The sequence below is a fragment of the Leptonychotes weddellii genome, chromosome 12, assembly GCF_054177405.1.
Source record: "Leptonychotes weddellii isolate Sample4059 chromosome 12, ASM5417740v2, whole genome shotgun sequence".
NCBI classification, from domain to species: Eukaryota; Metazoa; Chordata; class Mammalia; order Carnivora; family Phocidae; genus Leptonychotes; species Leptonychotes weddellii.
The window spans coordinates 13,334,051-13,345,348 of NC_138380.1; the positions used below are offsets into that span (position 1 = coordinate 13,334,051).

At 48.2% G+C, this 11,298-nt stretch overlaps 1 protein-coding gene across 1 annotated transcript; it reads right to left on the reverse strand.

Moving 5' to 3' along the window:
- Positions 1–1,562: 1,562 nt before the first annotated feature.
- On the reverse strand, positions 1,563–8,258 carry TMEM213 (transmembrane protein 213). The gene is made up of 3 exons (XM_006751820.3): positions 7,719–8,258; positions 3,717–3,788; positions 1,563–3,255 (listed from the first exon to the last, which is right to left on the reverse strand). Exons 1-3 carry the CDS (start codon positions 7,897–7,899, stop codon positions 3,086–3,088), a joined length of 423 nt encoding a protein of 140 aa, XP_006751883.2. The 5' UTR covers positions 7,900–8,258; the 3' UTR covers positions 1,563–3,085.
- Between the last annotated feature and the right edge of the window lie 3,040 nt (positions 8,259–11,298).

Here is an 11,298-nt window from a genome sequence, read left to right on the forward strand (position 1 = left end):
CACTGAGCCACGCAGGCACCCCTAACATTTTATTTTTAATAAAAAATTATGTATTTGATTTATTTGTCCTTGGGTATCATGCATATATAAAAAGGAATAGATTTTAAAGTCAGATTATAATGTATAATATTCTATTTTTATGCAGGACACTTTGGTACAGAGATGTCACAAGCAGTGTGGATTCTGTGTCACACAGCCTGTAACAGTGCTGGGGGCAACATCATCTACTAAAAGCAAAAACCTTAGGGCACCTGGGTGGCTCAGTCATTGGGCATCTGCCCTCAGCTCAGGTCATGACCCCAGGGTCCTGGAATCGAGCCCCGCATCCGGCTCCCTGCTCGGCGGGAGGCCTGCTCCTCCCTCTCCCACTCCCCCTGCTTGTGCTCCCTCTCTCGCTGTGTCTCTCTCTGTCAAATAAATAAATAAAATCTTAAAAAACAAGAATAAAAGCAAAAATCTTAAATGAAAAGCACATTTACTGTTAGGACCTGCTGCTTTATACCAGGGGGTTCTTAGATCCCTGGAAGGTGATACTTGGTTTTCCCCTTCAGGTTTTCCTTTTTAATTTATTGACAAATCTTTGCTTTGATAGAGTAAAGAGATCCCGTGCTGAGGGAAGATGTGAGATGAAGCATCTGGAAAGTATAACCATCAAATCATGTAAGTTGTCTTTCTGTCTAGTCTCAAAGAAAAGAGCAGTGATTTGGATTTGGTCTGTTCTTCCTCTTGTACAGAGGAAAGGAAGGCGATTCACAACATGCCTAAATTTGCATGTGGCAGTGGTAATAACTACACATCGTTCACTTCAATGTGGTCTAAGAACCTTCACGTTGCCCAGACCCAAGGGGACGTTCTGGCTTTCTGCTTCTAAAGCAGCAAATGAGGGGCGCCTGAGGGCTCAGTCGGTTAAGCGTCCGACTCTTGATTTCAGCTCAGGTCATGATCTCAGGATTGTGAAATCGAGCCCCACGTTGGGCCCCCACGCTCAGTGGGGAGTCCACTTGGGATTCTCTCGCCCTCTGCCCCTCCCGCACCTTGCTTGCACTCTCTCTCTAAATAATAATAATGAAGGAACAAATGAAATCTTACTGTGGAGGTCTGGCACATAAGAGGTAAGAGCCACGCGCTGTGGTTCCAAGGACCGGCCTCATGCCCTCCCCTTCCGTGCAGCACCCCAGCTAGCCCTCCAGGCTTTGGCAACCCAGTTTGTAACCACGGCTGTGTCCAATTCCTACATTCTCTACTTAGGAAACTGACACTCCCAAGGTGAAGTGACTTGTTTCCGTTCACATTGGCCAGCAATCAATCTTCATTTCCCTTCTCTCTGTTGCTTTTCAGAGGTAGTGTTCTCCCCAGGATGTCACACTGTTTTATTTCAAAAACGCTTGTAGATGTTAAATCCCAGGGGGTCCTTACTGACTCTTTCCCTCTCTAAGGAGGTCAACTATCACGTATTGTGGAAACTCTTTCCTCAAATGTCTAAAAAGGTGGAACATGCTCGTGTGTGTTTGTAACGTCGCATGGGGCATCACGCAGACCCTTGTTCATGCAACTGTGTAACATGTGGGCACAGTAAATCCATCCATTTTATTGATTAAATCACAGAGATTCAGAAAACAGCAGACTGAGCCGGGCAATTCCTTCAGTTCCCACTGTTGGGGAAATCTACCTAGGTTTTCTGAAAGAGCAGGTGGGCAGCTCTGAGCCATCTGCCACCTCTAGGAAACGCTTCTTACTTCAGGGGCCTCCCACTTGATGGTGTATGATTATTTGGTTGTTCAATCTAAATACATGTGTCCCCACAAAGGGCAGCCATTGTCTCATAAAGAGAGTCATTTGGTCCCTCCTTCCTTATGATGAACCCAGTCTCCTCTCCTCCTGAACCCCCTGGCAATGTTCCCGGTGACCAGCAACATCCTTGTGCAGGATGAGGAATGATGGTCCTAAGTTCATCTCCGGCAAGGACTCGATCGTTGGTTAGTTGGTTCATTCATCATTCACTCATCGGACAAACATTACGAAGAGCTTTCTATCCCCAGGAGCAAGAGGAAGTATACACTGTATATTCACGAGGGCTGCACTTCAGTGTGGAGCAGACGCACCCCTAAGAGCACCAGCTCCGGGTCCCCCAAAGCTATCAGGGAAGTCTGCAAGAAGAGCAGGCATTTGGGCTGGACTTTGAGGGCTGGCCTTCCATCTGGAGGCAGGGTTGGAAGGCATCCCCCCACCCCCCAGCAGAGCAGAGGGTCGGGCAGCAGGAAATGGAAGACGTCGGGACAAGGACTGGGTCACCGGAGCCCTGGTCCTGGAGGCGCGCGGAGACAGACCTGGGAAGGGGGTTGGACTCTTGCGGAGAGCGGAAGGCCCGCCGCGTGTCGTCCAAGGTTCGGGGGTGAGGCTTTACGGAAGGTCGTCAGCAGGGGGCGATAGCACCACATTGACAGCTGCCCTGGGGAGGGGCCCGTGGGGAGGACGTGCCTGATGGCTGCGAGAAGAGAACAGAACATGCCTGAAACGATGTAGGGGCGATGGAGGAAGGCCAGAGCCGGGGTGCCAGCGGGGACGGTGGGGCCCGACGGCCATGGAAGATAATGCTGAAGAAAGAACAAGAGCGGGAGAAGCAATGCACGGGGTGGGGGGTGGGGACGGGGGGCTGGTCAAAGGTGATTCATACATTTTGAGATGCCAGTGATGCCCCTGAATGAAATGAGGGCTGGAAGACAGGGACCTGTTTTGGGTGAGAAGGTTCTGAGTTGAGCTCCGAATGTGGGGACAAAGGTCAGAGTCGCGTGTTTCTTGTGCACCTCCCTTGGAGTGCGGACCAAAGCTCTGGTTAAAACCGAAGCAGGCCCCGTAGATTGAGAAAGAGATGGTCGGCGCTCAGAAGGCACGAGTGCCTTGTGGATTTAGGAGTGAAGCAGCACTGGCCTGCCTTCCTCGGATCCCCCTTTCTCTCTTCCTTCTCTTTTAAAAGTCACCGAAGCACAGAGGTGACAACGCCCGTAACTGGTTAGAAACCACATGACCACTCCCCCCTCCCCCCGCGGTGACCCACAGTTTGGTGGCCACCGACATTCTCAGGGGCTCATGCTTGCAAATCCTTGGGCTCATCTGGAGTGAGCTTCATCAGTTTGTCCACGCAGAGCAGGATGAGGGTGAGGAACCACAGGCTCCAGCCCACGGCGGCCGCGATCCAGCCGTATTCGTCCACTCCGGCGTGGCAACACCGAGCCGCTTGGGGGCAGAAATCCACGTCTGGCGGGGAAGGGAGAGCAAGAACAACAGGGTGCATCGCACCAGCCCACCCAGCTCCCCCTCCAGGGTTTGTAAGAACAGGCCAGGAATCATACGAGAGCTAACGTTTACTAAAGGGCTCCACACACCGTTAGGTGCTTCACACACGTCCCCTTACTCATTCCTCACACAGTGAGAGGTACAGTTCCTATTCCCATGAAGGAGCTGAGGCTGTAACTCGCCCAAGGTCACCAGATGGCAGAAGAGGACTCAAACCCAAGTCCGAAAGAATCCAAAGCACTGAACTTAACCTCTAAGTATTATTGCCTATTTCCCTCCTTCGTAAATGCCCAGAAGTAAACACATTTGGTCATTCAGTGAGGGCAGCAGAAAGGAGTCAGACGTAGAATAAAGCAACACTAGTTTCCCTCCCAGACCCAGGGCCAGCTCTGGGGTGAGGACAGCAGCCAGGAGAAGCTTACTGGGGCACTGCTCCAGGCTTCCAGGGTCTGGGTGGTGGGTGGTCAAGGTGGTGTTGTCGCTGTTCCTCGCTTCTGGAAGAAAAGACAGAAGAGGGTCACAGGCAGTAGGAAAATCCATCCCCAGGCATAGAGTGTGAAATCTTTTTTGTGAATTTGTAGTGATACTGCGAAAGTTCCAGTCTGGTTATTTTAAGACTTCATGCAACAAAGTTAACAATTTGTTATAGACTGAACTGACCCCTCCAAGTTCATCGAAGTCCTAACCCATGGTAGTGACTATATCTGGAGAAAGGGCCTTTAAAGAGGTTAAATCAAGGGGCGCCTGGGTGGCTCAGTTGGTTAAGCGACTGCCTTCGGCTCGGGTCATGATCCTGGAGTCCCTGGATCGAGTCCCGCATCGGGCTCCCTGCTCAGCGGGGAGTCTGCTTCTCCCTCTGACCCTCCCCCCTCTCATGTGCTCTCTCTCTCATTCTCTCTCTGTCAAATAAATAAAATCTTAAAAAAAACAGGTTAAATCAAAGTTAAATGGAGTCGTATGGGTGGGTCCTCATTCAATATGACCGGTGTCCTTGCGGGAAGAGGGAGAGACACCAGGGATGTACCTGTGCAGAGAAGAGACTTGGTGAGGTCACAGTGAGAAAGAAGGTGGCCTCAGGAGAAGACACACCTGCTGACACCTGGAGTCTCCAGAACTGTTAGAAAATACATTTCTATGATTTAAGCCATCTAGTCTGTGGTAGGTTGTTATGGCAGCAAAGGAATACAGTCCCCTTTTCCTTTCACTATTACCATTCAGAGACGCTTTATCTGCATGTCTCATCGACTCATGGCTTCACACCTCATCTCCTTCATATCTCACCCTTCAGTGGCCAAAGTCTGATGCAAATAGCTTTCCAAACACTCTATTTTAGCTGTTTCCTATGCAAATAGCTACATGTAGACATAGTTTCTCTCGTATATATTAAAACAATCATTTAACAAGCTCGTATGTCTTCTCATACCTATCTTCAATTCCCTTCAAAAACAATCTGACTTTGATTCTTTACTTCTGATGATTATGATCGTATACCTCAGGCAGATGGTTATCAAAAAAATTAAACACTATGCAACCAAGTCCAGAGATGGCTAGAATTTGCAGCCTTTAGAGTTGTCTCTTGACCCATAAGTAAGGAGCACAAAGGTAAAAAGAACTTTAGTGGGAATTCTCAAAGTTCTATCAGTGTGGGGTTGAGGTGGGGCTACGGAGATGAACATAAAGATTCCTAAGCATGAAAAGCCATTGTCTGTGTTCCCTCTCATGACAGCATGAGCAGATGGATGATCCAGGTGTATTCTTTTTTTTTTTTTTTAAAGATTTTATTTATTTATTCATGAGAGACAGGGAGAGAGAGAGGCAGAGGGAGAGGGAGAAGTAGGCTCCCTGCTGAGCAGGGAGCCCGATGCGGGACTTGATCCCAGGGCCCTGGGATCATGACCTGAGCCGAAAGCAGACGCTTAACCATCTGAGCCACCCAGGCGCCCGATCCAGGTCTATTCTATCCAATAGGGCAACTACTTGTAGCTATTTAAATTTATTAAAATGGACTTAAATTAAAAATTCAACTTCCTGGTCATATTAGCCACACGTCAAGTGCTCAGTTACCACATTGCTACCATCTTATTCCCAAATGCTACCATCTTAGAAACACAGCACAGACGTGGCACATTTCTGTAGAGGCCGCTTTTAGGCAATAGGCATGAGGACTGGAAACTTGATCAAGGCAAAAGGGCCCACAGCGACCCCCAGCTGAATGCAAACAGATTCATGAAGCTTTGAAATAGCCACCCTAACTGACCAGCTACAACCAGGCACAGTTCCTAAGATTACCGGAACAGGGAAAGTTCCGTATGTTCCCATGCTCCCTCACTCCGCCCTATAACTACAGCCCCTCACCACCGCCTCGCGGCAGAATGTCTCTCCTTGGCTGTCCTGCCCGTTGCCCTCTTGCAGTATATTCAGTAAACTTCTATCTCCTTTGTTCTGCCTGGGGTGAATTCTCTCACTATTGGTACCCTGGCCCCCACCCAATTGGGACGCCCCACAACTTCCATCATCAAAAAAATTTTTATTAGATAGTGTTAGTCTAGGTAGATCAAGACCAAGAGGTCAATTTTAAAGAATTTTTCTGGAAATTAATTATACTGCTGTTCCGCTTCCTTGAGGATGCAAAAAATAAATAAATAAAAAATAAAAGGTGGTTTGGAAACTCTCAAGGCCCCACTGACTGTAGGGCAGTGTGTCCTTCAAAGGAGCTTGTTGTCATGTAGCAGGACAAGTCAGGAAGAAACTCCTTGTCTAGCCAAAGCCATGAAATTGCTGCTCAAACTAATTTTATGCCACCCACCCACCCCGGCCACTCCAATGTCCTACCTGAAGTATAGTAATTACCTTAACACAATCTGATTGTTACTGTAAATTATTTACAACTAAATGGCTTAGAACTTGGTCTTTATTTGTTTTGGAGAAATTGATTCCTCAACATTTAATTTCCCTTTTAACCCAGCTAACTTCCTTGACCTTGTCTTTCATCTCCCCTCTGCCCTAGAATGGAAGTGGTCCCCATCTAGAGCAAGTGAATGGAAAAAACCTAGTTAATCAGATGCTGGTATTAGGTTAAAGCATTCGAAATTGCCATTTCGGTAGGTCAAAAAATTTTTCAATATCGGTAATTTTATATGGTTTGAACTGAATAGCCTAATTAATAATTTCTAAGAATTTAAACCTCATCCTCCTCCCTCATAAGCATAGCCAGTCAGGGACCAGTCCCACTTGGGGTCACTTCCGAAGTACTGGGTGCTGGGAATACCCAACAATTAAGTGCAGTTAAATTTGTCAAGTTTTTTGAGAGCCTATCATAAGCAAGTCACTATGAGGGTAAACAAATAAAATGCTCATCTGGGGAGGGGTATTAGAAAATAAACATGCTAACATTCATTGTTTACCCTGTGCTAATTTACTAAAACTTCTTTACATGCAGTAGTCTCATTTCATCTTATGACAACACTATATATATAAGTGCTATGATTATCCTCACAGTATAAATGAGAAAACTGGGGCACAGAGACGTTAAGCGATTTGCTCAAGGCCACACAGTAGTAAGTTGTGGAAGCCAGAGTTGAGCTGAGGCTGAGTGGCTAGAGCTCATACTCTCAACCTCTTAAGGAGAGGCGGTGAGGGTAAGGGAGACAGATACAGCCCTGAGGGGTCATCGAGGGTTGGTTTTGAGAGAAATCCATCAAGGGCAGGGCAGGAGCTGTGGAGCAAGATCAAAGCCAGAGGCCAAAGCCAGGAGCATGAGGGTATGAAGGATGTCTCCCTGCACGGGGTGCAGAGCCCAGCCTGAGAGAGCAAGACAGGAGTTGCTACTCAACCCCTCTAGTGTGCGTGAACAGAGAGGGCAATAACTCAACATCTCCCGTGCTCGGGGAAGGTGGGAGAATCGTAGGCAGCATTTGACAGCTTTCCTGCATTTGGTATTTGTGAAAGTTGCAAAGGAAGCACAGGGTTAAGGGAGAGACAGAGGACCTTAGGGGAGGATCAGGAGTACAAAGCGGGAATTGCAAACCACAATAGCCGGGGGCACCAAGAAGGAGCCGTTGAGACACAGCAACCAATAAAATGTCACTTTAGGCCAGATTGGTCCCAGGATGGGAGAGACTGTCAGTACACTGCTTTTTCCTCTTTCTTTGTGGCAAAGTCCAATCGAAGTGGCTAATCCTGTCCTAGCTGAGGAGCTGAGCATTTGATCAAGGGCTTAGGTAAATGTCGAACACCCCCACCCCAGCTCACCACCTCCTGTCTAATCCTTCAGGTGAGAACTGTTTGCTCTTTGCTTTGTGTGGGACCAACCCTAGCCAAAGAATCCTCCTCCTTCCCTCTCCCTCCTTCCCTCCCTCTCTCCTTTCCCTCCTTCTCTCCCTCCCCCTTCCCAGCGTGGCCAAGAATAAAGCTCACAGTTCTACCTGCCAAGCAAGCCAAGTGGAAGGAGGCAAAGACCAGGCCGAGGGCCAGGGCAGCCCAGGGTGCAGAGGTGAGGTGCTTCATGCCGGAGAGGGAGAGGGAGAGGGAGAGGGAGGCGTCTGTCCGCACTATCCCTGCAGAGGTGTGCCGAGGGCTGCGTGCCATGTGTCCTGTGTGGACCATGTCCTGCCGGAGCTTGAAAGCAGTGTTGTCAGAGGTGAATTTCTGCTCTGTGTTTGGGGGAAAAGAGAGGGGGTGGGGCAAGAGAAACCAGCGTCACTCCTCGCTCTCACCTCTTCAGAAGGGAAGCTGAACTATGTTGGCTGGGGGAGGAAGGGAGGGGCGATTTATGCAATTCTGTCTTGAGTTCACTTGTTATCCCTACTGATAAAAGAGGGGACAGGAGAGGAGTTCTGTGCACTGCCAGTTCCTTGAAGTTGAGTTTGCTGCCTCTTTCAGCTGCCTGGTGTAGCACTGGATTCTTTATTCTCCAGTATTTACTGACACCTACTATGTGCACTACACTATGCTAGAGTCTGGGAATACCTGGCCTCAAAGTGCTTTCATTACAGACACATATCATTCAAACACAGAGCAATGTTTCAGGCATGACTCAGGACGGAGAGAGTGCTTTGGTTCTTAGCAGCAAGAAGCCACATCTGCGGATGGAATGCTTCATGACCAACATGGCGTTTGAGTTGGGCCTTGAAGGATGAATAGAAATTTGACAGGCAAAGAGGAGAGGAGGGCACTGTAGGCAGAAGGGACAGAGGGGTAAAGGCCCAGAGGTAAGGGGTGCTCGGGAGTCCAACTTGAGCCTACTGCAGCACAGATAACCGGATGGGACCTGAGGGGGGGGCATGGGTGACCAGCGAGCCATGAGACTGACAGACTGGCGTGCCAGGCTGGGGAGTTTGAAACAACCAGGAGGCAAAAGAAAGGCTTTGTGAAGATTTTGAACCAAATAGTAATATTTATTGAACACCCCTCCCATTTATATGAAAGGCATCATTGTAGGCATTTGGGACCTAACGATGCCTGATGTGATCCTACTCTTGATTCTACTCATGGTCTGGCAGTGAGACCAGCAATAAAGAAAGATGTGTGATGTGGTACAGTAAGACTCAAACAAGGGTGCCTTCTGCAGTTGTGGGAATACACGAGAGAGAGAGCAGTTAAATCTGCCTGAGAGGTACAGGGGAAGCGTTCACAGGGGAAGTGACATTTGGGCTGGGTATTGAAGTTTGCATACACAGATGGGAGCTGATGGAACAGCACACACGGGGTCAAGAGGATTGTTTGTGTGCCTGCAGGCCTGCCATGTATAGATAAGTACGCTGTCTTCGTGCACAAGAACTGGCCTGGTCAAGAGAGTGAGGTTAAAGTCTAGCTCATTCGAAGCTCTGTGGAAGGACATGTAAGCCATGTGTCAGCTCAGGGTAAGGGTGTCTTATTGGAGTACATCAGCCCAGAGGAGGCATTTTTTTCTAATTTGCCCCAAAGTAGAACTTATTCTTGGGTTTGAGGGTTGGGGGCAGAAGTGCTTTAAGAAGGCTAATCTGCAGGTGATGTACACACATCGAGTTTGGTTGAACATTTAGTTACTGAGTAGCTGCTATGTGCTGGGTGTTTGGTATGGGAGGGGGGTCTGAAGTGGGTAAGGCAACACAATCCTTGTCCTCAAGGAGCTTGGGGTCTGATGAGGGAGAGGGACAAATAAATAAAACACAATAAAGTAAGTGTGGTGAGGAAGTCTCGACAAAGAATGGGAAAAGCATGGAGGAGGGTTGGGGACTAGGGGGTTCAGTGAACATTTCGCGATAAGGAAGGCATTTTTTTTTTTAAAGATTTTATTTATTTATTTGAGACAGAGAGAATGAGAGAGAGAGAGCACATGAGACGGGGGAGGGTCAGAGGGAGAAGCAGACTCCCCGCCAAGCAGGGAGCCCAGTGCGGGACTCGATCCAGGGACTCCAGGATCATGACCTGAGCCGAAGGCAGTCGCTTAACCAACTGAGCCACCCAGGCGCCCAAGGAAGGCATTTTGACCTGAAATTTGAAATTTGTGTGGTCTGCCAGGCACAGGAAAAGGACAGTGTGTGCAAGATCCTTGAGCACGAACGCATGCCTCTTGTCCGGGGAGTAATCACTGTCTTGGGAGCATGAGGTGGGCTCATGGTGTGTATAGTTTGACTAAAAACAGATTATAAATGGTCCTGAATGCCAGACAGAGCAAACTGGACTCTATCTTACAACTGGGGACTGTACATGTGGACACCTTTATATTTCAGAAACATGGAGGATAGATCCACAGAGGGCAGGCTTGGATTCAGAGAGATCCTCTAAGAAGCTGTTGCAAAAATCCTGGCCAGATGGGGGCACCTGGCTAGCTCACTTCAAAAAAAAAAAAAAAAAAAAAAATCCCAGCCAGAGATCAAAAGAGCCCTGAAATAAAAAGTTGGACTGAGGATAGAGAGGAGGGGAACAGAATCAAGAGGCATTTAGCTGGCTAAATCAACAGAAGGGAACCCAGGGAGTTGCATCCACAGTTTCCAGCTGGTGCAGGTGGGTGGCCATGAAGCCAGCCTGGGGTGGCATTCCAGCTCAGCTTTTCTTGGCTGAGTGGCCCTGGCAAGTTACTTTATACCTCAGGTTCTTTATCTGACAAGGAATAGGATCGATCCCATGGCTTGTTATGAGGACGGAATGAAGTAATCCATGTGAAGTGCTTCACGTGGTGCTGCTAGCTGGTAGTAAATACTCGGTAAATGTTAACTATCATTTGAACAGAAGGACCATCTTAAGTAGAAAATGTGGGACAGAGGCAGTTTTCAGGGAAAAATAATGCGATTGATGTGTTGATTTATTTATATCCTGCCTTGGTCCAAAAAGGGTTTAAGGAAGCTTACATAAATTAATTAAGCCAGATAAAATAAAATGAAAATGAATGGGAAGAAATGAGGCAAAGGGAAAGTTAGGGTAGAAAATAGAAGAGGGATCTCTGAGTTTAGAGCACAAAATGGCACACATGTTTTCTAAGCTTTGCGGTGAACCGTGTGAAGAGGGTAGGGTCACCTGCATGACTCATGGGCTCCCAAGATGAAAAACAACAGTGTGAGTACAACTGCTCTTGATACCAGAACTAGAGAGACACTTTCTCCTTGGGCCCTCCACAGAGATGACGTTCCTTAATGGGACAGACACTATCCTTTTTTTTTAAGATTTTATTTATTTATTTGAGAGAGAGAGTGAGAGAGAGAAAGAGCACAAGAGGGGGGAGTGGGAGAGGGAGAAGCAGACTCCCTGCTGAGCAGGGAGCCCGATGCGGGACTCGATCCCGGGACTCCAGGATCATGACCTGAGCCGAAGGCAGTCGCTTAACCAACTGAGCCACCCAGGCGCCCCGACAGACACTATTCTTGACATTTTCTTCATAGTAAGCCCCGCAATAAGCCTCATAGACTAGGGCTGATTTAGCCCCTGGGCGCTAGAGATGACAGCGGTGCCTGGGGTCGACAAGATTTTCGAGGATCTCGAAAATGCTGGAGACCTGAAGAGAGGTTCTCGGATCCAAAATAGGAA